The sequence below is a fragment of the Garra rufa genome, chromosome 10 (assembly GCF_049309525.1).
Source record: "Garra rufa chromosome 10, GarRuf1.0, whole genome shotgun sequence".
Classification (NCBI taxonomy): Eukaryota; Metazoa; Chordata; class Actinopteri; order Cypriniformes; family Cyprinidae; genus Garra; species Garra rufa.
In genome coordinates this window covers 22,418,962-22,440,772 of record NC_133370.1, presented here as the reverse complement: position 1 = coordinate 22,440,772, position 21,811 = coordinate 22,418,962, and the positions used below count along the sequence as shown (strand labels likewise).

Below are 21,811 nucleotides of genomic sequence, written 5' to 3'. Positions count from 1 at the left end.
CTTTTTTTCTCAATTCTACATTTCTTAGCACTTGCAATGGCGAGTTCTAAAGTCCAGTTTTGACGGGGGGAAAAAAGACTATGTTCTTAGAATTGTTAGATTATCTTATGATTCTTACTTTAACATGTAAATGATAGTTAAGTCAGAATTGTGTAAAACTCGCAAATTCTGCAAAAAAGGTCATAATTGGAGATATAAACTCACAATTCTGACTTAATTTTTCAGAATTGCAACTTTCTCGGAATTGCAAGTTTATATCTCACATTTCTGAGAAATAAAGTCAGAATTGCAAGTTTGTATCACGCAATTCTGACTGAAAAATTCAAAACTGCGAGGGGAAAAAAAGTCAGAATTGTGAGAGGAAAAGGTCACAATTAACTTTTTTTTTTTTTTTTTTTTATTCAGTGGAATAAACAGGCTTCCATGAGATAGCATTTGAACTGGGACTGTACAGAAACATATTTCTATTGTATGTTAATCACAATAATGTTGATTTTTGCAGGCTTCCATAGAAACATGCTCAATTTAAATTAAACATTTATAATGCTTTATAGTGTTTAGATTTCCCAAAGTGAACACAGAAAGGCCTGCTGATGAAATAATTTACTTTTAGTGCAAAACCATTTCCTAGTTTATTTTTAAGAAATGAGTCAGATATCTGTTTACAATCACACAGAGATATATATATTTTAATTAAACCTTAAGTACATTTCTGACATACTGATGTTTAAGTCAATTAACACAAGACAAGATTCAATTGCAGCTAACTGGAACTTGTCACATGATAAGACCATAAATACAACACAATACTTACAGACACTTGATTTTTAAATTTAACACAATGCAAAAATAAGTAAATACATAGGATATAGGACTGTACCAGTGTACCCTGGTTAGTGCTGGGATGAAACTGGTAACTTGTAGATTATACATCATCATGCCTAAAAAAAAAGAAACAAGAACACTGTCAGAGGTGAGCATAATATTTACTTCCTATTTACCTATTTAGTTTAGCATTTTAAATGTATCAATCCTATAGAGTCTGACATATGTGACCCTGAACCACAAAACCAGATTTAGGTAGCACAGGTGTATTTGTAGCAATAGCCAAAAATACACTGTACAAGTCAAAATTATCAATATAATAGGATATTAAGTAAAGATCATGTTCCATGAAGATATTTTGTGAATTTCCTACAGTAAATATATCAAAGCTTAATTTTTGATTAGTAATTCATTTGGACAACTTTAAAGGCAATTTTCTCAATATTTTGATTTTTTTTTTTTTTTTTACACCCTCAGATTCCAGATTTTCAAATAGTTATAGTATCAGTCAAATATTAAAAATCTTATAAAAAATATTTTAAAAAAAACTTTAAAAAAAGTTTGCATATGTAATTTAAATTTTGTATAATTTGATACATCAGGCTTTTATTGGCATATACTGTAATTTAGTGCAGTTGTTGTTATTTAAGTGGCCAAAAAAGATAAAATTCTGATTCTAGTTGTAACGTAAAGCAGTTAAATTTTTAAAACTGTATAACAGAATACTTACATAAAATTCACAAAAGTATCAGCTGTCACACTATATGTCTCAATGGCTTCGTAAGATAATATTTAAATGCTTAGTTTTATGATCAGTGCTCTGTAGTTTAATTTTGGGTGCAAACACAATGCAATACAGTACAATGAAGATTATGAGTTGCACAAATAAATGTTCCTTAAAAGCCTGGTTTATCATAGTTAATACATTTTAACACAATTTTCCCTGAACATTATGTATCCACCTTATTTTTCCTGTAAAAGTGGGCGCAGCCATTTGTAAATTTTATGGGTCTGGCTTCTGGTCTTATCCGCATCCAGCTATATTTAGCTCAACAAAACAGCTTGTTTTTCGGCTTAATTTTGCAAATTAGTGTGTCTTACCATATTATATTAAAGTAATATCTTAATTATGAACACACTGGTTTGTAGTGCAAACAGTTTTACTATTTACTGCACGTTGTTGTTCTTGTTATTTCCCTATAGCAGCTAATAAACCAGAAGTCTCGTCTATAGGCTTACTTCCATGTTGAAGAATAAGGTGGATAGAAAATTAAATAAGCTTCAGTCTTTCATCTACTTTTTTGTCGTTTTGATATATTAGAGGCCTTAATGTATGAAATATAATACACTAGGCTACATAGGGTCAATAATCATTTAAATTCTTACAAGCATTAAATACTTTTAAAGGGATAGTTCACCCAAAATGAAAATTTGATGTTTATCTAGTTACCCCCAGGGCATCCAAGATGTAGGTGACTCTGTTTCTTCAGTAGAACACAAACACAAGATTTTTAACTCAGACTGTTGCAGTCTGTCAGCCATATAATGGCAGTCAATGGGCACCAAATCTTTAAGAGTAAAAAACGCATACACAGACGAAACCAAATTAAACCCTGCGGCTCGTGGCGATACATTGAAGTCTTTAGACACATAACGATCAGTCTGTGCAAGAAATTGAACACTATTTATATCATCATTTACCTCTGATCCACCGGAACGTTCAGCTGTATGGAGCACATTCACAACAGTGAAAAGTCAACACTCCCAGATAAGTTTGCACAAGGAAATGTAATCTTTTTTTTTTTTATTGGTTGCCAGAATCATGATAAGCACAAGTAATTACCGTTTTGAGAGGCCAATATGCATTATTTAAACAATCAGTGACGTATGGCAGATCACGACGCATCACGTGCTGGCTGTTGTGAACGCGCTCAGGAGAGTAGAACATTGCGTGGATCAGAGGTAAATAATGATATTAATACTGTTTAGTTTTTTTTTGCACAGACCAATCGTTTTGTGTCTTAACACCTTAATGTATGAGCCGCAGGGTTTAATTTGGTTTTGTCTGTGTAGGTTTTTTTTTTTTTTATTTTTTTTTTTTTTACTCTTAAAGATTTGGTGCTCATTGACTGCCATTGTATGACTGACAGACTGCAACGGTTTGAGTTAAATATCTTTGTTTGTGTTCTACTGAAGAAACAAATACATCTTAGATGCCCTGGAGGCACGGCCGTAGCCAGCTATGAGGTCACCGAGGTCCGGATCTCGGTCATTTTTTTTATATATTTTCAAAAATAAAATGTCAAGCTCTCTGAATGATTATTTAGCTGTTTAAACCACCTCATATCACATGAGTGTTTGCAATTCATGTTGCTGCGAGAAGCTAGCGCAGTGAACGGGGCTTGAGAGCGCAGGTGCAGCCTCCGTTTGTTGCCAGATCCACCTATTATACATGTTTTTTGACTCGTTTTTCCAATTTAGTGTGTTAGTGATATATTAATCTTATTTAGAAAACACAAGCTTTGAACTTATTTTGGATATCTTTTTCTTTCTTTTTGTAATTGCTTGTTTTTCGTAGCAATATCTGGCAACATTGTACATTCATAATAAAAAAAAAAGCTTATTATATTGACCAGGGGTCACCACACTCGGTCCTGGAGGGCCGGTGTCCCTACAGAGTTTAGCTCCAACCCTAATCAAACACACCTGAACCAGCTAATCAAGGTCTTAATGGGTATACTTGAAACTTCCAGGCAGCTGTGTATACTTGAAACTTCCAGGCAGCTGTGTTGAGGCAAGTTGGAGCTAAACTCTGCAGGACACCAGCCCTCCAGGATCAAGTTTGGTGACCCTTGATATAGACAATCTGTAACTTAATTGCTGACAGGAAGATACCACAATCGGTAAGACAAACGCAGTCATCATCGTTAATATCTGAAAGAAATGTATAACACTATCAAAAACAATATCATAATACAAACCTGTTTGTTACAGAATGAAATAGGCTACTATGCCAAATTACGTTAACGTTGCTGGCCAGCAGGAAGCGGTCGCATGCTCTTTAGTTAACCTTAAGTCATCAAAAAACATTAATTAAAGCAGTGTTTCTCAACTGGTGGGTCGCAAAAACGTTTTGAGAGGGTCGCGAGTGTGCAGTCAAAGAAACAAAAGTAATTCTGTTTTTTCTGACGCTAGACTATTATTTTTAAAGACGTGCGTGAAAGCGGTTGACTCTGAGAAAAACGCTTTTTCCTCATTCAGTATCTACGGTCAAATGAGATGTTGTCACGTTTTATGTCAGTGTCATTATTCTAACATTAATTTTATAACTTGTTATAAAATAAAAATTCCCTCACCTAAAAAAAACGAACTTTCCATGTAAAACATTATACTGAATAAAAAATCTTTCCCAGTCATCTACATGTCTGTCTATTTTGAAGTTTAGGCTATATGTAGTGCATTTGTGGGTGTTATTATAGCACGATTCTTAACACCTTACTTCGGACCTCACTCATTTTCAAACCCTGGTTATGGCCTTGCCTGGAGGTAAGCAGATAAGCATCACATTTTCAGTTTTTGGGTGAACTATCCCTTTAAGTGAGGCACCCTAGTGGCTCCTCCTTGATGAGCCCCTGATTTATGATTAAACTGTGGGGTGTTCTCTTCATGAGATGTGAACTGTCCCTGTGAAATGAGTGTGAACTACTCTGACATGTTTCATGATGTGACTAATTGGAAAGTGTCTCACCTGGCTATCTGCTTGTACATGCCCAGAGCCTCCTGTGTCACGTATTGGATGAAGGCGGGATCCTGCAGCCTGAGACCCGCAGGAACGGTCAGGGAGAGAGTGGGGGAGTTGAGAATATTCACTTCCACTGTAGTGTCTGCTGCTGGGGTGTTGGCGCCCTCCTCAGTCTGTGCCACCACCTTGTTTTTTAGGATCAATAGCTTTAGTATATCATTTTTTGACAATCTACCACCACTGTTGCTTTATTTCTCACCTACTGAATAATTACCATATTGATGTAGCATTTCAATGAATACTACATGTCTAAAATAGCACAGTATGACAAAATCAGTGGTAATTTCAAAATCAATTGTCTCACCGTGGCAATGCTGAAGATGCTCTCAAGAGTGGTGTTGTTACTGGCGAGCTCAGTCACCCAACCAAAGTCAGAAGCCATGTTGTTGAGCCAGCTGATGGTGTCATCAGTATGACGTTGCACAATACCCAGCACTTCCTCATACTGCTGCCTAGACGCTTCCAACATCTGAGAGGCTTCATCCAACTCGATGTGCAGTTCTCTTACATTTGGGCATTCTGTGAATCAAACCATAAGTACTTGGAATGATCAGTACTACTGGTGAGAGTTTTCTTAAAGGAGAAGTTCACTTCTAAAATAAACTTTTCTGATCATTTACTCAGCCCCATATCAAGACGTTTCTGTTTTTCTTTCTTCAGTCGCAAAGAATTTACGTTTTTTGAGGAAAACATTCCAGGAACGGGTTGAAGGTACAAAATAAAGTTTCAATGCTGCTTCACGTTCTCAGCTGAGCAATATCTAGTGAAACGATCAGAAACTAAAATTTCTATACTTTTTAACCACAAATGTGCATCTTTACGTATTGCGTAATCATGTTGGAAAAGTCATGTGCGGTTAGTTCTTTGTCTGTGTACTTTGGTTCAAAAAGGTAGGGTAAGGCGGAAAACTCTCATGTTCTCCTCCAACTTCTAAATCGCCCAACATCGTTGTTTTACCTTTTTTTTGTAACGGTTGTTTGACTTTCTTTGCACTTTTGCTTTGTAAACACTGGGTCCATACTTCCGCCTACGTCATATGTTTGTGGTTAAAAAGTATATAAATTTGTATTTTTCTTAGAAAATCACAGTTTGTTTCACTAGATAAGACCTTATTCCTTGGGTGGGATTGTGTAGAGCCCTTTAAGGCAGCATTGAATCTGCAATTTGGACGTTCAACCCATTGGCCAACATTGAGTCCACTATATAGAGAAAAATCCTGCAATGTTTTCCTTAAAAACCTTAATTTCTTTGTGACTGAAGTGCGACTATGTCATGTAGGGATGTGCGGTATACCGGTACTGTGAAAATACCGGTATTTATTTTTTTTAAACGGTACAATATCAAAAGTTTGCTCAGTTCGGTATTTCATCCGCTGTTCCGATTTTCACCACTATGCGGCAGTGTTCCGCAAACTGGAGTAAAACCGGCAAGCGTGATATCAGACAAACGGCTCACACAGATGAAACGCGCTCTGCAGCGGTCAAAGGAGCTAGCAAAAAAATAAAGACTGAAAAGATATGTATATGTGAACCCATTTTATTCAGTCCCAAAATCACAATCCAACCTGTATCCTCTACTCTGTTGGGTTTGTTGTTGTTGTTGTTGTTGCATTCTGGTTGCATTCACATTTTCTTTGTGATAAAGACTGAAAATATGTGACCCTGGACCACAAAACCAGTCATAAGCTTACATTTTACAAAACTGAGGTGTATATATCACATGAAAGCTGAATAAACAAGCTTTCTATTGATGTATGGTTTGTTAGGATAGGACAATATTTGGCCGAGATACAACTATTTGGAAATCTGGAATCTGAGGGTGCAAAAAAAATCAAAATACTGAGAAAATCACCTTTAAAGTTGTCCAAATTAAGTTCTTAACAATGCATATTACTAATAAAAAAATACATTTTGATATTTATAGTAGGAATTTTACAAAAAATCTTCATGGAACATGATCTTTACTTAATTTCCTAACGATTTTTGGCATAAAAAAAAGATTAAATAATTTTGACCCATAAAATGTATTTTTGGCTATTGCTACAAATATACTCCAGCGACTTAAGACTGGTTTTGTGGTCCAGGGTCACATATATTAAGAGATTACTTTATTTTAATTAGATCTCTTCAGTTTTGTTTCTTCTAAAATCAAAATTGTAGTTTTTATTATTTTTTGTAACAATTTCTTTGCACAGTTGTTCATAGAGTTTTCAATTCACCTATATTTGCCTGTTTCCTTTTTTTTTTATTTTTTTTACCTATGGTATCGATTTGGTATCGATACCAAGGTATTAGATCCTAGTATCGTACCGAAGTCAAAATTGTGGTATCGAGCCATCCCTAATGTCATGTATGCACGATTATGTAATGTGTGAGGTAGAGTTTGTGGTTAAAAAGTATATAAATTTGTATTTTTCTTAGAAAATCACAGTTTGTTTCACTAGATAAGACCTTATTCCTTGGCTGGGATTGTGTAGAGCCCTTTAAGGCAGCATTGAATCTGCAATTTGGACGTTCAACCCATTGGCCACCATTGAGTCCACTATATAGAGAAAAATTTCCTCAAAAGCCTTAATTTCTTTGCTACTGAAGAAAGAAATGAACACCTTGGGTGACATGGGGGTGAGTAAATTATCAGGAAATTTTAATTCTGAAAGTGAACTTCTTTAAAGGGACAGAAAATTCTATCATCATTTACTCCATCAATCTCATCTTGTTCCAAATCTGTATGACTTTAGTTTTTCCGTGGAACAGTGATGAAGGAGAAATTCTGGATTCTGTATGATGGTGAGGAGAACAGCTTGTTCTCCCATTTTTTTTTTCTTTTTCTTTTTCTTAAGGAATCAGTTGGATCTGTTTCACTAACAAGCCTAAATTATTATTTCATGAATCTGACTGATTTGATTTTCAGTATCAACTTACTCTCATCTAGTAGTTAACAGTTATTTGTTATCTGATTATCAGTGAATAAACTATGACTTTGGTCTATTCCTCACACTTCTGAAGAGCTGGATTATAGTGAGTACAGGACTTTCCCTTTTTAGTGTTCCATAAATTCAGGTTTGAAACAACATGAGAATGAGGCTGGCAGGATTTTCAATTTTGGGTAAACTATCCATTTATCTAATCAATGCGAGTGTGACTTTTTACCGTTAAACAAGGTTCCCTGGCAAGCCTCACACTTGCTTTGCAGCTGCCAGCACTCTGAGGACTGTCTGCGCAGATCTCTGCATAGTCTCCTGTTCTGCAGAAACTGAGGGAAGAATTTCTTCTCTGGAGAGAATACAGACATGTAGAGAAAGTTAAGGTTTGTTAACCACCAAGAACGATAACTATGTGACCCTGGACTACAAAACTTGAGTAGCATGGGTATATTTGTAGCAATAGCCAAAAATACACTGGGTCAAAATTATCCATTCATTAAACTTAATTTTGGATTAGTAATATGCATTGCTAAAAACTTTATTTGGACAACTTTAAAGGCCATTTTCTCAATATTTAGATTTTTTTTTTTTTGCACCCTCAAATTCCAGATTTTCAAATAGTTTTATCTCGGCCAGATATTGTCCAGGGTGTCTACAGGTTTGACCAAGTTAAATTTAAGACATTTTAAGACTTTTTAATACCATTTTCAAACAAAATTTAAGACCAAATTGAAAGTCCCGCAAAAGTCTAGCACAAAACTATGAAGATATTTTAAATTATTATTTTATTTAACTGATTATTCTTGGGAATATTCAACAGAAAACACTATTCCAGAAGAAGAAATTATTTTCTATTCCATGACAAAGTCAAGGCTCTCACACACTTTGAAGCCAATGTAACAGTGTAACAAACACGGATTTTGAGTCATGGATCGGATCATTTTTCGGATCAGCAAAAAAAAAAAAAAAAAAAGTTTGTTTTTTCCTAATTACTGAATGCTTACTTTAGGTAGGCTACTTCTCATCCACAGCAAAAACTACTATCTGAACTAAAGTTCAGTAACAAAACAAGAACAATTACACAAATGACAAGTGTAAATGAATACAACATAAAGTTAGTAATAAAATCAATAACACTAGTATTCAGGAGGGGAAATTTAATAATTAATTGTAAAATAACTAGTGTTTCTCACTGCAGGTATTTATAGGACGCTGTCTCTTTAAGGCCAAATGCCCAAACCGAATACTGGCACGCATCTCTTTCTCAGCTGTTTCGGTTCACTGAAGACATAAACGACTGTTAAACAGAATACCAAAACGGGTATTAAGACATGACTTGGTATGTACGTTTCCATTCAAATAGCAGTTAAAGAGGAATCAATCTGTGTGAATCGCGCCGCGCGCCTCTCTCTCCTCTCTCTCCTCTCTCTCTCTCTGCGCGTGCTCGCGCCAGTTGTGTGCGGCAACGTAAAAACATGTGCTAATTATAAACTTTTACTCTATGATGGTTAAACTTAACAGCTAATCTGCGATTCAAATGCGTGTAGTTGGGCGGAAACCCGCTAAATCTGGCAACACTGAGGCGTTGTCAAGCAAGCGCGTGTCTAGCAACAGAACAGATTTAGAACCTGCGCAGGAGATTCTCCTCAAAACGATAAACTTTTCCTTTTCAAAGTGTAAAAAATTTAAGACCCTTGGATTTAGATTTAAGACAAATTAAGACATTTAAAGGCCTTATTTTAGGACAACGAAATTTAAGACTTTTTAAGACTTTTTAAGGATCCGCGGCCACCCTGTTGTCCTATCCTATCAAACCATACATCAATGGAAAGCTTATTTATTTCAGCTTTGATGATGTTAAAATCTAAATTTCGAAAAATTGACCCTTATGACTGGTTTTGTTGTCCAGTGTCACATGTTATCATCCACACCAGTGCACAATAACGTTTAAGAGCACACTGCAGTTAAGTAAGACCTCTGTCACCCACTAGCTACACCCCGTCTGTCAATGTTTTTATCGTTCATTATCTGGATAATTAGCTCTTAAAGGTTGTATCAGCGATTTCTAGCCTAAAACATAAAGTGTCAATTTCAGCTGAGCTTTCTTCACGATCCGCTCGCTGCCTGCCCCATAAATTGTCTGTGAAAAAAAACGCGTCTCTCTGGTCAGCCTAGGGTCCGAGATATGCCAAAAAACAATCGGCGCTATCAACTATTGCACATATAAACTGTGTTCCAACCAATCAGCGTCAGGGGTTTGGTGTTGTGGACTTTCCTACTGGTGCAGGGATGTGAGGGAGGCGGAGCGAAAGTCCACAACACCAAACCCCTGACGCTGATTGGTTGGAACACTGTTTGTTTATCTGTGGAAAGGTTGGTAGTGCCGATTGTTTTTTTTGGCATATCTCGGACCCTAGGCTGACCAGAGAGACGCGTTTTTTTCACAGACAATTTATGGGGCAGGCAGTGAGCGGATCATGAAGAAAGGTCAGCTGAAATTGACACTTTATGTTTTAGGCTAGAAATCGCTGATACAACCTTTAAAGTGATTACAGATAGTTCCTCTGTGTCACGGTTGGTATTGTTGTGTTGTAGTCTGACACATACACGCATAAAACATAACTAGGCTTAGCGTCCACATAATTGGACAATAACGTTTTGTTTATTATAAATGCGCACTACAGTTATGTCGTCTGCCGCTTTAATTCAAACGCTTGAGTCGTGTAGTTTCTGACTGGCTGTCAATATCGTTCTGCCTCTAATGATATTGTTCCACTGCGTCGTTTCTAGCTCATAAAACATTTATCGTGCTCGGTGTGAACGGGCATAAACTATAATAATGATGGCGTATTAGCCTTCAGAACGACGGATGATAACGTTTTATTTGTTCTAAGTGCGGGCTTTAGAGGAGGGTTTTAATTTGGCTGTTAAATGTTTTTATAGTTTATCGGCCAGAAAACATCGTTCCGAACGGACCTTGGGAAATTTACAGGCGTATTCTTGTGTTAAATGACTTTATTTACTCATCAAATGTCTCATGAACTGTTTAAATAACTTATTTTATGATATTTTTGTCATTGTGTAAACTGACAGCCCCTATTCTCACTTTCATTGTATTGCAAATAATTAATAGATTGTTTATGTATGCACCTTTTGTGTTCCACAGAACAAAGTTATTGGTTTTGAAATGTGGGTAAGTAAATAATGTCAGTATTTTCATTTTTGGCTGAACAAACATTTGCCAGGATAAAGCACCTTTCTCCTCCTCTGTCTTCTCCATAGCATCATGAATGTCACTGAAGGCTTGTGTGACTACGGCCCCAAACTCCTCCAACACACTTCTGCCAAAATCAAAGAAGGACTCCAGCACATCATCCAGGCCCACACCCTCCAGAAAGGCAGAATCAAGAGCTTTGTTGGCAGGCTTGAGTGCCAGCTCCCTCTCTTTATCTTCCTGAAGCTCAGGACTGAAAGCTCTGCGTAGGGCCTGGTCCATCTCATGGTGGAAATGGGAGACTAGCACGACACTGCGATTGACCAGGTTTCCCACTTTGGTGAGCAGGTTGCTGAAGGAGTCTTCAATCCTCACCACCTCCAGGTCAGGATTCTCTGCACTCTGGTTCAGCACTACCTCATCCTGAGTATCACGAGGGTCAAAGCGAGAGCTCAGCCTTTGGAAGAAGTTCTGTAGCTGTGGAGAAATGCATAATACAACTTTAGTATTTTGATTTAGTTTATATTATATAGTTCCAAAACACAGCATTTAAATGGTAAAGATGGATGAGAATGTAGTACTTTATTGGTGAAGGTGGCGAATCCACGGCGGCAGGTGTTTGTATAGAAGTTCTTGCAGGTCTCCTCAAGACAAGGTCGACATTCCTCCCAGGAGGACTTTAGAGACTCTTTACATTGCTGTTCAGCTTCGTTCAGCTTCTTTTCTATATCCTGTGCGATCTCTGCTGCCCCCTGATGGTGCAAGAAGCCAATGACCAGTTTCAAACATTTTTATCAACTTACAGTACTTACAATTGAGGTCAAAAGTTTACATACTCCTTGCAGAATCTGCAAAATGTTAATTATTTTACCAAAACAGAAGGGATCCTACAAAATGCATGTTATTTTTTTTATTTATTTAGTACTTACCTGAATAAGATATTTCACATAAAAGTTGTTTACATGTAGTCCACAAGAGAAAATAAGAGTTAAATTTAATTAAAATTAAAAAATTACCCTGTATAAAAGTTTAGATATGCTTGATTCTTAATACTGCATTGTTATCTGAATGATCCACAGCTGTATTTTATAGTTTTTTTTTTTCCAATAATGACTAGTATTGATTTAGAAATCCATCTTTTCACACTGAGGACAACTGAGGGACTCATGTGCAACTATTACAGAAGGTTAAAATGCTCACTGATGCAAGGAAAAATGAAGGAAGAAGGAAAAATCATGCATTAAAAATCGGGGGTGAAAACTTTTGAACCAAATGAGGATATGTAAATTTTTCTTATTTTGCCAAAATATCATATATTTTTCATTTAATACTGCCTTTCAGAAGATACTCACATCTTTCCCAGAAGGCAAAATAAATTAAATGTAACCTGATCTTCAAATTCAAAAAGTTTTCACCTCCCGGCTCTTAATGCATTGTGTTTCCTTTTGGAGCATCAGTGAGCGTTTGAACCTCCTGAAAAACCAAAGAATTTGTGGGACCTGAAGGATTTTCCTGAAGAACAGCAGGCAATTTAACTGTTCAGGACAAAAAATGACTCTATTACTAAACAACAACAAAAAAAAAAAAAAAAACACACAAATGTGGATTATTCAGGTAACAGCATAGTATTAAGATAAATCTTTTAAATACTTTTTTTTTATAAATTCAACTATTATTTTCTCTTAGACTATATGTGAAAGTCTTTTATGTGAAATAACTAAAATATAAATAAGGTAAATACTAAATAAAAAACATGCAATTTGCATGATCCCTCCTATTTTGGTAAAATACTTAACATTTTGCTGATTCTGCAAGGTGTATGTAAACTTTTGACCTCAACTGTATTTTATGTTTGTTTAACACAAGTAACACAAGTTTATTTTTGATTTTAAAAAATGCTACTTAAAAATTCACTGACATTTTTCTTCTCCCCACTGTGCCAGAGGGACTTCATGAGGTTTGCGTGTTTCTCTTCATTCCTGGCCATCACCTCCTTCATTTGTTTGATCCCAAACAGCGCCTTGCTGACCTCCTGATCCACCAGCTTCTCCCCTTCCATAGACAGGCCTGAAAAACCATAATGCTTCAGGTCATCTACATGACATAAGGTTGTTCCCTGGCTTTTGTGTATTAATTTGAGCATCATTTCTTTGACTATAGGATGCACTCACGTTTGAGAGTGTTGGCTGATATCGGAGACAGGGCACTATCAGGGGCACAATAAAAGGCCCCCAGAGACGCCAGTATAACCAGAGAGAAGATCAACCCCCTCATCCTCAGCAACTTCAAAAGAAAACAAAACCTGTAAGTGTTAGAGACTTTCGTAAAATAATTGATCAATAATAACACATCTTGTCTCTTGTTTCTTGTCCCAGTCAGTCTTTTGATCATGAGAATGATGGATCAGCAGTAACAGCTGTGAGTAACCACTGAGTGGCACTGCATCTTCACTGAAAATTCACGGTTCAAAGAAATTCAGTGTTTTATAACCTTCTGGAAACTTAGTGTAGTCATTCTTTAATCCATGTGGTTGGTTTGTGTTAGTATTTTAGTATCTAATCTATTTTTATGTTTGTTTCCAGATACTTCCACTGCAAACTGAGTCCCAATTCTCTAGAAGCTTCTTTGTGGGATTAAGGAGGCAGAATATGTGACACATAAGGCAATTTAGTAGGTTACGGAATGTGGCTTCATATTATAGACCCAGACAAGTCATGACCAAATGTTAAAATCTATAGCAAACCATACATTTGGCCTTGTTTCAAGATTAGCAAACAGACATATGAGGTGCTATCTTAAGAGGCAAATATTCTAGAAATACCACTAGAGGAGCACAAGTTCACCAGCTTTACTTCATGGCCATCTGTTGTCTTAAATGAACACAACAGAGCCACCACATTTGGCAGGTCTAAGTCAAAAGCTAGTGTTATAAAGCTGTCACATCATATGTCTGAGTGCTGGTAAAACAATCAGTGCATCATGATATTTGTGGCCCAGTTTGTTACACAATAGTGTCTGCATTAGTCAAATTGAGGATATGCTTTTAAATCACTGCTTAAGCAATTAAGTAAGTACACGCCATAGATACATTTATTTCGTATAAAATTAGCTTTATGATGACATCCTAAAATTATCTGTAGATTAAATTCATTATTGATCTGTTTGCTATTAGATCAGTGATATATCAACACAGCAATTAACATTTAGCATATTTGGTTTGCATCCACTGTACAATACAGTACAGTGCAATCATAAGTAGTAATACAGTACTGGCCAATTAACCATCTCAGGATCTTTACAAAGTATTAAAGTATAATAATATTATTAATATAAATAAACCTTATTCATATTTTACTATATATCATGAGAGATAAGTAAACAGAGCTATTTAACATTATATAAAGACCAAAAAAAGGAACTTACCAGAAAATTCCTACTGATGTCTGACTGTGCGGTGTGTTAATGCTGTTTGCTGCAAAGGGAAGGTGTGCTGTTTCTCTTTACCTGGACACTTCTATTTATACTAAGTAGAACCAGAGACGATCCAATTAAAGCATTTAGAGGTTATGGCTGTCCGGGATGTAATCCAGCCACCAAAACAAGCTTTTGTTCTGTCATTCTCAGTACATAGTTATACACTACCAGTCAAAACCTTTTGAACAGTGAGACACAGTCTCTTCTGCTCACTAAGCCTGCATGTATTTGATCCAAAGTACAGCAAAATAGTACATTCTGAAATATTTTTACTATTTCAAAAAACTGTTTTCTATTTGAATATATTTTCAAATGTAATTTATTCCTGTGATTTAAAAGCTACATTTTTAGCATCATTATTCCAGTCACATGATCCTTCAGAAATCATTCTAATATTCTGATTTGCTGCTCAAAAATATATATCAGCATATATCTGAAATATAAAACCTTTGCAACATTATAAATGTCTTTTTATTTAAAAAATACACTAAAATCAGTAATATTGTAAAATATTATGATACATATTACATATTTTTCTATTTGAATATATTTTAAAATGTAATTTATTCCTGTGATGTAAAGATAAATTTTTAGCAGCCATTACTTCTGCATTACATGATCCTTCAGAAATCATAAAAAAAACTTTTTTTTATTATTACCAATGTTAAAAACAGTTTCACAAAACGTATATTTCTGTGTAAATTGTGATACAGTACGTTTTCAGGTTTTGATGAATAGAATGTTTAAAAGAACATAAGTTATTATTATTATTTAATTTCCTTGCTAAATAAAAGTATAAATTACTTTAAAAAAAGATTGCAAACTCTTGAAAGGTATTATTTGTTAATTGTGTTATGCTATTTTTACTTATTTTTATAACAAAGGTAAATTTGAAATGAATAAATTATAGAAATGTATACTTAGCCAGGATGCTTTAAATGGATCAAACGTGATAAAGACAATTATAATGTTACAAAAGATTTCTATTTTAGATTTAAAAAAAAACTTTTTTATTCATCAAAGAAACCTAAAAAAAAGCTGTTTTCAACATTATAATAAAAATATTTTTGGGGGGCAGCAAATCAGAATATTAGAATGATTTCTGAAGGATCATGTGACTGGAGTAATGATGCTAAAAGTCAACTTTGAAATCATAGGAATAAATTTGAACATTTATTCAAATAGAAATCAGTTATTTTAAATAGTAAAAATATTTCAAAATTTTACTGTTTTTGCTGTGCTTTGGATCAAATAAATGCAAATAAAAACCTTACTGTCCAAAAGCTTTTGACTGGTAGTGTGAATATTAGGTAAAGGTAAATATATCAAAGATAAATTTGCTAAGTTTCGCAATATATATCGTAAAGTCTTAAGGTTTCAAGGTTTAAAAACAACATTGTCAACCTTGCATATACAATGAAGCAGAAATTGGCAACAAAGACGTGGTTCAGGCCCACATTCCCCTCACGTTTCTCATTAGCGCACCATGTCCTTGTAAAAGTGCCCTCTCTTCAGGGCTTGTGACCCTGAAAATAGTATTTTCTAACCTCTAATGAGAAACAGCAATATGGGCCACTGGTATGTCCATCTCGGCTATGTCTAAACACACCTGTTTCTCATAACCCTATCTGGACCTGTCGCGCTCATCTAGTGCCAAAGACCTGGTGGTTGGCACGCCGAGGGTGAATTACTGGATCTGAGAGCACGGAAACCTCAGAATACATATAAACAGTAACGACAGAACATGCAATGAAAACATTGCGATACAGCCCCTCTTCCTTAAGAAAATGTACCATGAAATTTTTCTGTAAAGCCACAGTATTAATATTGGATGTCCTTCAGCTGCTGTATAAGCTTTCAGAATCATTTTGTTTCATTTCTGTAACAACTGTGGAAACTATGGTAAAGTGTCATTCCAAAGGTAAATAGGCACCTGCTCTGGCACGAAAGCTTCCGATACTTAAGAGGCCACGTAAAGTCGGTTTAGAGCACAGCAGTGCAGCTTTAATACGTTGGAGTTGTTTTTTTTACGTTAACGCTTAGCCTCGTTAAGTTGGAAAAACATTTCTGTCCGGTGTGGTGCTAGACTTGTGTGGTGCAACGGATCACACGATTCTGAGCAATCCAGCGGGATGTCAAATAATTAATCACGGATCCCTGTGGCAAAAGGATTTAGAGAGAAATGCAAAGAAAGAACAAAATGAGCTGTGTGCTTATTAAACCCAAAGGGAGCGGAACAATTGTGCAAGCAATTTTGAGCAACAGTCAACACACGCAAAGGACTTTTCACTTGGCAGCCCATAGATTCAGAGCCAGAAAAGCTGGCATACCTAAACTGTTTAAAGGAATAGTTCAAGAAAAATGCCCTCATGTTGTTGCAAACCTGTATACGTTTCTTTCTTATGTTGAACACAAAAGAAGATTTTGAAGAAATTCCAAACATTTGTTGGCCCCAATGACTATCATAGTAGGGAAACAAATACACAACGTAGGGGTGAGTAAATGATGACAAAATGTTAGTTTTTTTGTGACCTATCCCTTTAAGGAGATTCTGTAACACTATGAATGCATGTATACTTATATCAACATTCATGTTTTTGCCATATAACACATGAATTTCGGTGTTGGTCATGTGTTTTAATACATTTAACACATGATGAACATGATATTTTTTAACATGCTTTAATCTTTTATAACGGAGAATATTGTCACATTATGAGCGAGAAACTATCAAAATGGATCCTGGAACCTTTGAAGTCCAAGTTATGTAACATATTTCAGACAAATATTCAACAAATATTGTAATAAATTATTTGTATAATTACAGTTGAGGTCAAAAGTTTACATACACCTTGTAGAATCTGCAAAATGTTCATTATTTTACCAAAATAGGAGGGATCAGACAAATTGCAGGTTATTTTTTATTTAGTACTGACCTGAATAAGATATTTCACATAAAAGAAATGTTTCAACTGTTCAAACTGTTCAAAAGTTTAGTGATAGATGTTAATGAGTCCCTTGTTTGTCCTGAAAAATCCTTCAGGTCCCACAATTTCTGTTTTTTCAGCATTTTGTGTATTTGAATCCTTTCCATCAATGACTGTGATTTTGAGATACATCCTTTCACATTAAGGACAACTGAGGGATTCATACGCAACTATTACAGAAGGTTCAAACGCTCACTGATGCTTCAGAAGAAAAATAATGCATTAAGAGCCAGGGGTGTAAACTTTTGTACAGAATAAAGATGTGTAAATTTTTCTTATTTTGACTAAATATCTTTTTTTTTTTTTTTTAGCATTGCCCTTTAGATCCTACAGAAGATACTTACATGTTTCCCAGAAGATGAAGTTAAATTTACCCTGATCTTCAAATTCAAGAAGTTTTCACCCCCTGGCTCTTAATCTATCGTGTTGCCTTCTGAAGCATCAGTGTGTTTGAACCTTCTGCAATAGATGCATATGAGTCCCTCAGTGTGAAAAGATGGATCTCAAAATCATAGTCATTGTTGAAAAGGGCTCACATACACAAAAATGCTGAAAAACCAAAGAATTTGTAGAACTCATGAACAACTGTCACACCAAAAAAAGAACAGTATTAAGAATCAAGTGTATGTAAACTTTTTATCAAGGTCATTTCTGATAAATTCAGCTATTTGCAAACGTCTTTTATGTGAAATATCTTACTCAGGTCTGTACTAAATATAAAATAACATGCATTTTGTATGATCCCTCTTATTTTGGTAAAACAATTAACATTTTGCAGATTCTGCAAGGTGTACGTAAACTGCTGACCTTAACTGTATATAATACTTAAAGGGATAGTTCACCTGAAAATGAAAATTCTGTCATCAATTACCAAGTAATTACAAAGAGTTTAGTTCGTCTGTTGAACAAAAAAAAAAAAGAAGATATTTTGAAAAACATGATATTGGTATTTTATTGAGAATAAAAGTTATTTGAATTTAAGAAGATTGTGAACTAGATATTTGATATTTCAAACACACAAAACCACTGCTAAAGAAAACACTCATTTTTGTATTTCAACTTCGGCTCAAAACTTGGTAGTTAGGCCTACTGGTATATAACTTTAATTTGTGACAACTCCAGTCCTTACTTTTATATCCAGTATTTCAGCCTAACACATTTAAAAGTGTTACAAAAGACTTATTTCACACGGAAATGTTTGCGTATTTAGTGTTTAAAGGATTAGTTTGTCCAAAAATGAAAATTCTGACATTAATTACACCCTTCTGTCATTCCAAACTTTGGAACACAAATTTAGATATTTTTGATGAAATCCAAGAGCTTTCTGACCCTGCATAGACAACAATGTAACTGAAATGTTCCCAGGCCAAGAAACATTGTAAGGACATCGATAAAATAGTTACTACTTTTCTGGGCCTTGAATGTGGTAGCTGCATTCTCATCTATGCAGGGTCAGAAAGCTCTCAGATTTCATAAAAAAAAATATCTTCATTTGTGTTCCGATGACGAACAAAGGTCTTTTCGGTTTGGAACAACATGAGGGTGAGTAATTAATGACATAATTTGTATTTTTGGGTCAACTATCCCTTTAAGTGTAGCACAGATTTAACCCATGTTAAGCCAACATAACAGTGCAGAATATAATGTGTAATGTTTTCTATGCTGTTTCTTATTACAGATTAAGATTTCACAGCACTTAAAGCTCAACAGTAACTAACCAGTGCAACGTGTAAGACCCTCCCATGTGCCAAGAGGAAGTTTAACTCCAGATGCGGTGCAGCGCATTCAGAGTCTCAGTGAAGAGGAGGATTTAGCCGCTGCTTTTCACCTGGTTTTCCTTTAAGAGATTCAGTTTATGTAGAACACAAGTGGACTAGCAGACACCCTACGGAGTCCCAATTTCTCTCTGGTTCTCGGGTTGCAGCCAAAAGGCAGAAGAGGAGGCATCCTCACTCACCTCAAGTGAATTTCCATCGTGAACACGGTTCTCATGGAGAGAGAGAAAAAGTTTGCGTCTTGAGAATAAGTTTGTACGACTTGTAAACATCTGTGTCCGCGAGTTTTTTATTTGGACGAAAGTTTAGCTTCAGTCACACGGATTGAAGGGGTGAGAAACATACTACGCATGTTTCAGGTGGAATATTCGCATCTGTGAAAGTTCAGTGTGGAAGTGCGTGAACGCGATTCTCGAGTCTGCTCTATTGTCATGAGATTGATGTGAACTTTTGGCTGGTGACGGAACGGTGTACCTCAGTTTTACCACAATGAAGGGTAAGATGCATTTCAAGTTATCCACTGTTTGCACATTTTTAGTGCAGTGTCTTTTTAAGAAAAGTCTCTTGAGTCTGTCCACGCGTTTCGCTCTTCAGTTTTTCTGCTTTTCTTTCTTTCTTTCTCTTGTGAGAGGAATGTGTGTTACTCCAGTGCACGAAACATCTGGTTGCGATTAACTGCTCGTAGTGTCTAAGGTTGGCGGATTGTTTGGCTGAACTGCCATAAGGCAGCTGAATAGAAGTATCTACACATAGCCTTGTGTTGCTGACCCGGCTATTGTGTGGGATGTTAAGTGCCATTGCACGGTTTATCTTAGAAAAAATGAAAACGCGTGGCCACGTTACAAATAAAACATCTGGCGGGGTGTGAAGATGTTTCTCTAAGGGTTGTAGAACTTGTGAAATCTCATTTCTGCAAAGCTTCTAAATCTGAGAGACTAAATAAAGTTAGTTAAATACGTGTTTGGATTCTTGAATTTTGATTAAAAGTGCATTCAGTTATTTTTTTCTATTATAGGCCACTTAAAATTATTCTAGAAATATATTTTTGGTTCTGCATGAAGAGCCATGTTGAGATCACATGATCAGTTGAGTTAGTCTAATAATAATGTTTGTTTCATATAGCTACAGTTGAAGTCAAAAGTTTACATACACCTTGCAGAATCTGCAAAATGTTAATTATTTTACTAAAATAAGAGGGATTATACAAAATGCATGTTGTTGTTTTTTATTTAGTAGCCCTATAGTGACCAAAACAAAATATTACACATAAAAGATGTTTACATATAGTCCACAAGAAAAAAATAATAGCTGAATTTATAACAATGACCCTGTTCAAAAGTTTACTTGATTCTTAATACTGTGTTGTTACCTGAATAATCCACAGCTGGAAAAACGCTGCATTAAGAGTCAGGGGTGTAAACTTCAACAGAATGAGGATGTCTACATTTTTCTTATTTTGCCTAAGTATCATATTTTTTCATTTAGTACTGCCCTTCAGAAGAATTTACCCTGATCTTTGAATTCAAAAAGTTTTAACCCCCCCAGCTCTTAATGCATCGTTTTTCCTTCTGAAGCGTCAGTGAGCGTTTGAACCTTCTGTAATAGTTGCATATGAGTCCCTCAGTTGTCCTCAGTGTAAAAAGATGGATCTCAAAAGAATACAGTCATTTTTGGAAAGGGTTCAAATACACAAAAATGCTAAAAAAAAAATAAAATAATAAATAAATAAAATTTGTGTGACCTTAAGGATTTTTCTGAAGAACAGCAGCAGTTTACTGTTCAGGACAAATAAGGGACTCCAGAACACTTTTGAAAAGGGTCATTTTTATAAATTCAACTATTATTTTCTCTTGTGGACTATATAAACGTCTTTAATGTGAAATATCTTATTTAGGTCAGTACTAATTAAAAAATAGCATGCATTTTGTATGATCCCTCTTATTTTGGTCAAATAATTTACATTTTGCAGATTATGCAAGGTGTATGTAAACTTTTGACTTCAACTGTAGCTATATTTTAGTCAGTGCTAATTGCACTTTGCAAAAATAAGAATTAGAAAAAATAAAATGAGAACGAGAAAACAGAAAAAAGTCTCATGACCTCTAACACCACTAGTATGCTATTGGGATGAATAACAAAAACTTAACGAGTTTAGCTTTAAAAGTGTGATGTGCTCTTAATTCTAAGTTGCAGTCATTTGTGCTGTGGAAATAAAGGGTCAGAATTCTATAATTAAAACTGAAAAGGTCCTCTGTATTCTCAGAGCTTGTTATACCCTGGTTGTCCTACAAGCCAAGATGTTTTCCATCTCAATTGCACACCAGAATTTAAATGTGACTCAGAGAGCCTCTTACAGTAAAAACAACCCCCACATCTCCCCATCCTGAGTCATTTTGCATGTCCAATGGCCAGATGTTTAGACAAACACCAAGCCTTCACACCACATTTTTGTGTCTTATGAGTTATGCAACATTTAACTGTTCTCCTCAGTTTTAATTAGAATGCTGCCATCTAGTGGAAATCTCAATGTGAGTTCAAATTGAACTAAGAGCAATGCATGGAGGCTGTCATTGGGACATTTTAAAATTGACTTTTAAAATCTTGCTTCATTGGAAGTGCAACCGGAATAAATAGTTCCTGTGGGTTGCCTGGATTTTATACAAACTTCAGATACGTGTTTTTGGTTCATCTTTTGGTTACATAAATGTTTATTTACCAGTAAATTTAAAGCGTTAGCATATTTAATGCTTAGTAAACAGTGCAAAAGGCACTAATAAAACAACCTAATAAGCGTGTTTAGACCACACACAG

The 21,811-nt window shown here is 35.4% G+C and overlaps 2 protein-coding genes across 2 annotated transcripts in view; one reads left to right on the top strand and one right to left on the bottom strand.

The window, feature by feature from the left end:
- Nucleotides 1-661: 661 nt before the first annotated feature.
- Nucleotides 662-14,266, bottom strand: clul1 (clusterin-like 1 (retinal)). Its single transcript, XM_073849549.1, has 9 exons — nt 14,188-14,266; nt 12,936-13,047; nt 12,683-12,831; nt 11,346-11,516; nt 10,806-11,241; nt 7,777-7,899; nt 4,932-5,146; nt 4,574-4,752; nt 662-941 (listed from the first exon to the last, which is right to left on the bottom strand). Exons 2-9 carry the CDS (start codon nt 13,036-13,038, stop codon nt 926-928), a joined length of 1,392 nt encoding a protein of 463 aa, XP_073705650.1. The 5' UTR covers nt 13,039-13,047; nt 14,188-14,266; the 3' UTR covers nt 662-925.
- A 4,705-nt stretch (nt 14,267-18,971) lies between these two features.
- The window catches only part of colec12 (collectin sub-family member 12), a 47,457-nt gene continuing 44,617 nt past the window's right edge, over nt 18,972-21,811 (top strand). Inside the window, exon 1 of the mRNA XM_073848260.1 lies at nt 18,972-19,496. Within this exon, the coding sequence (XP_073704361.1) occupies nt 19,490-19,496 (7 nt within the window). The 5' untranslated portion in view covers nt 18,972-19,489. The remainder of the gene's footprint in view (nt 19,497-21,811) is intronic.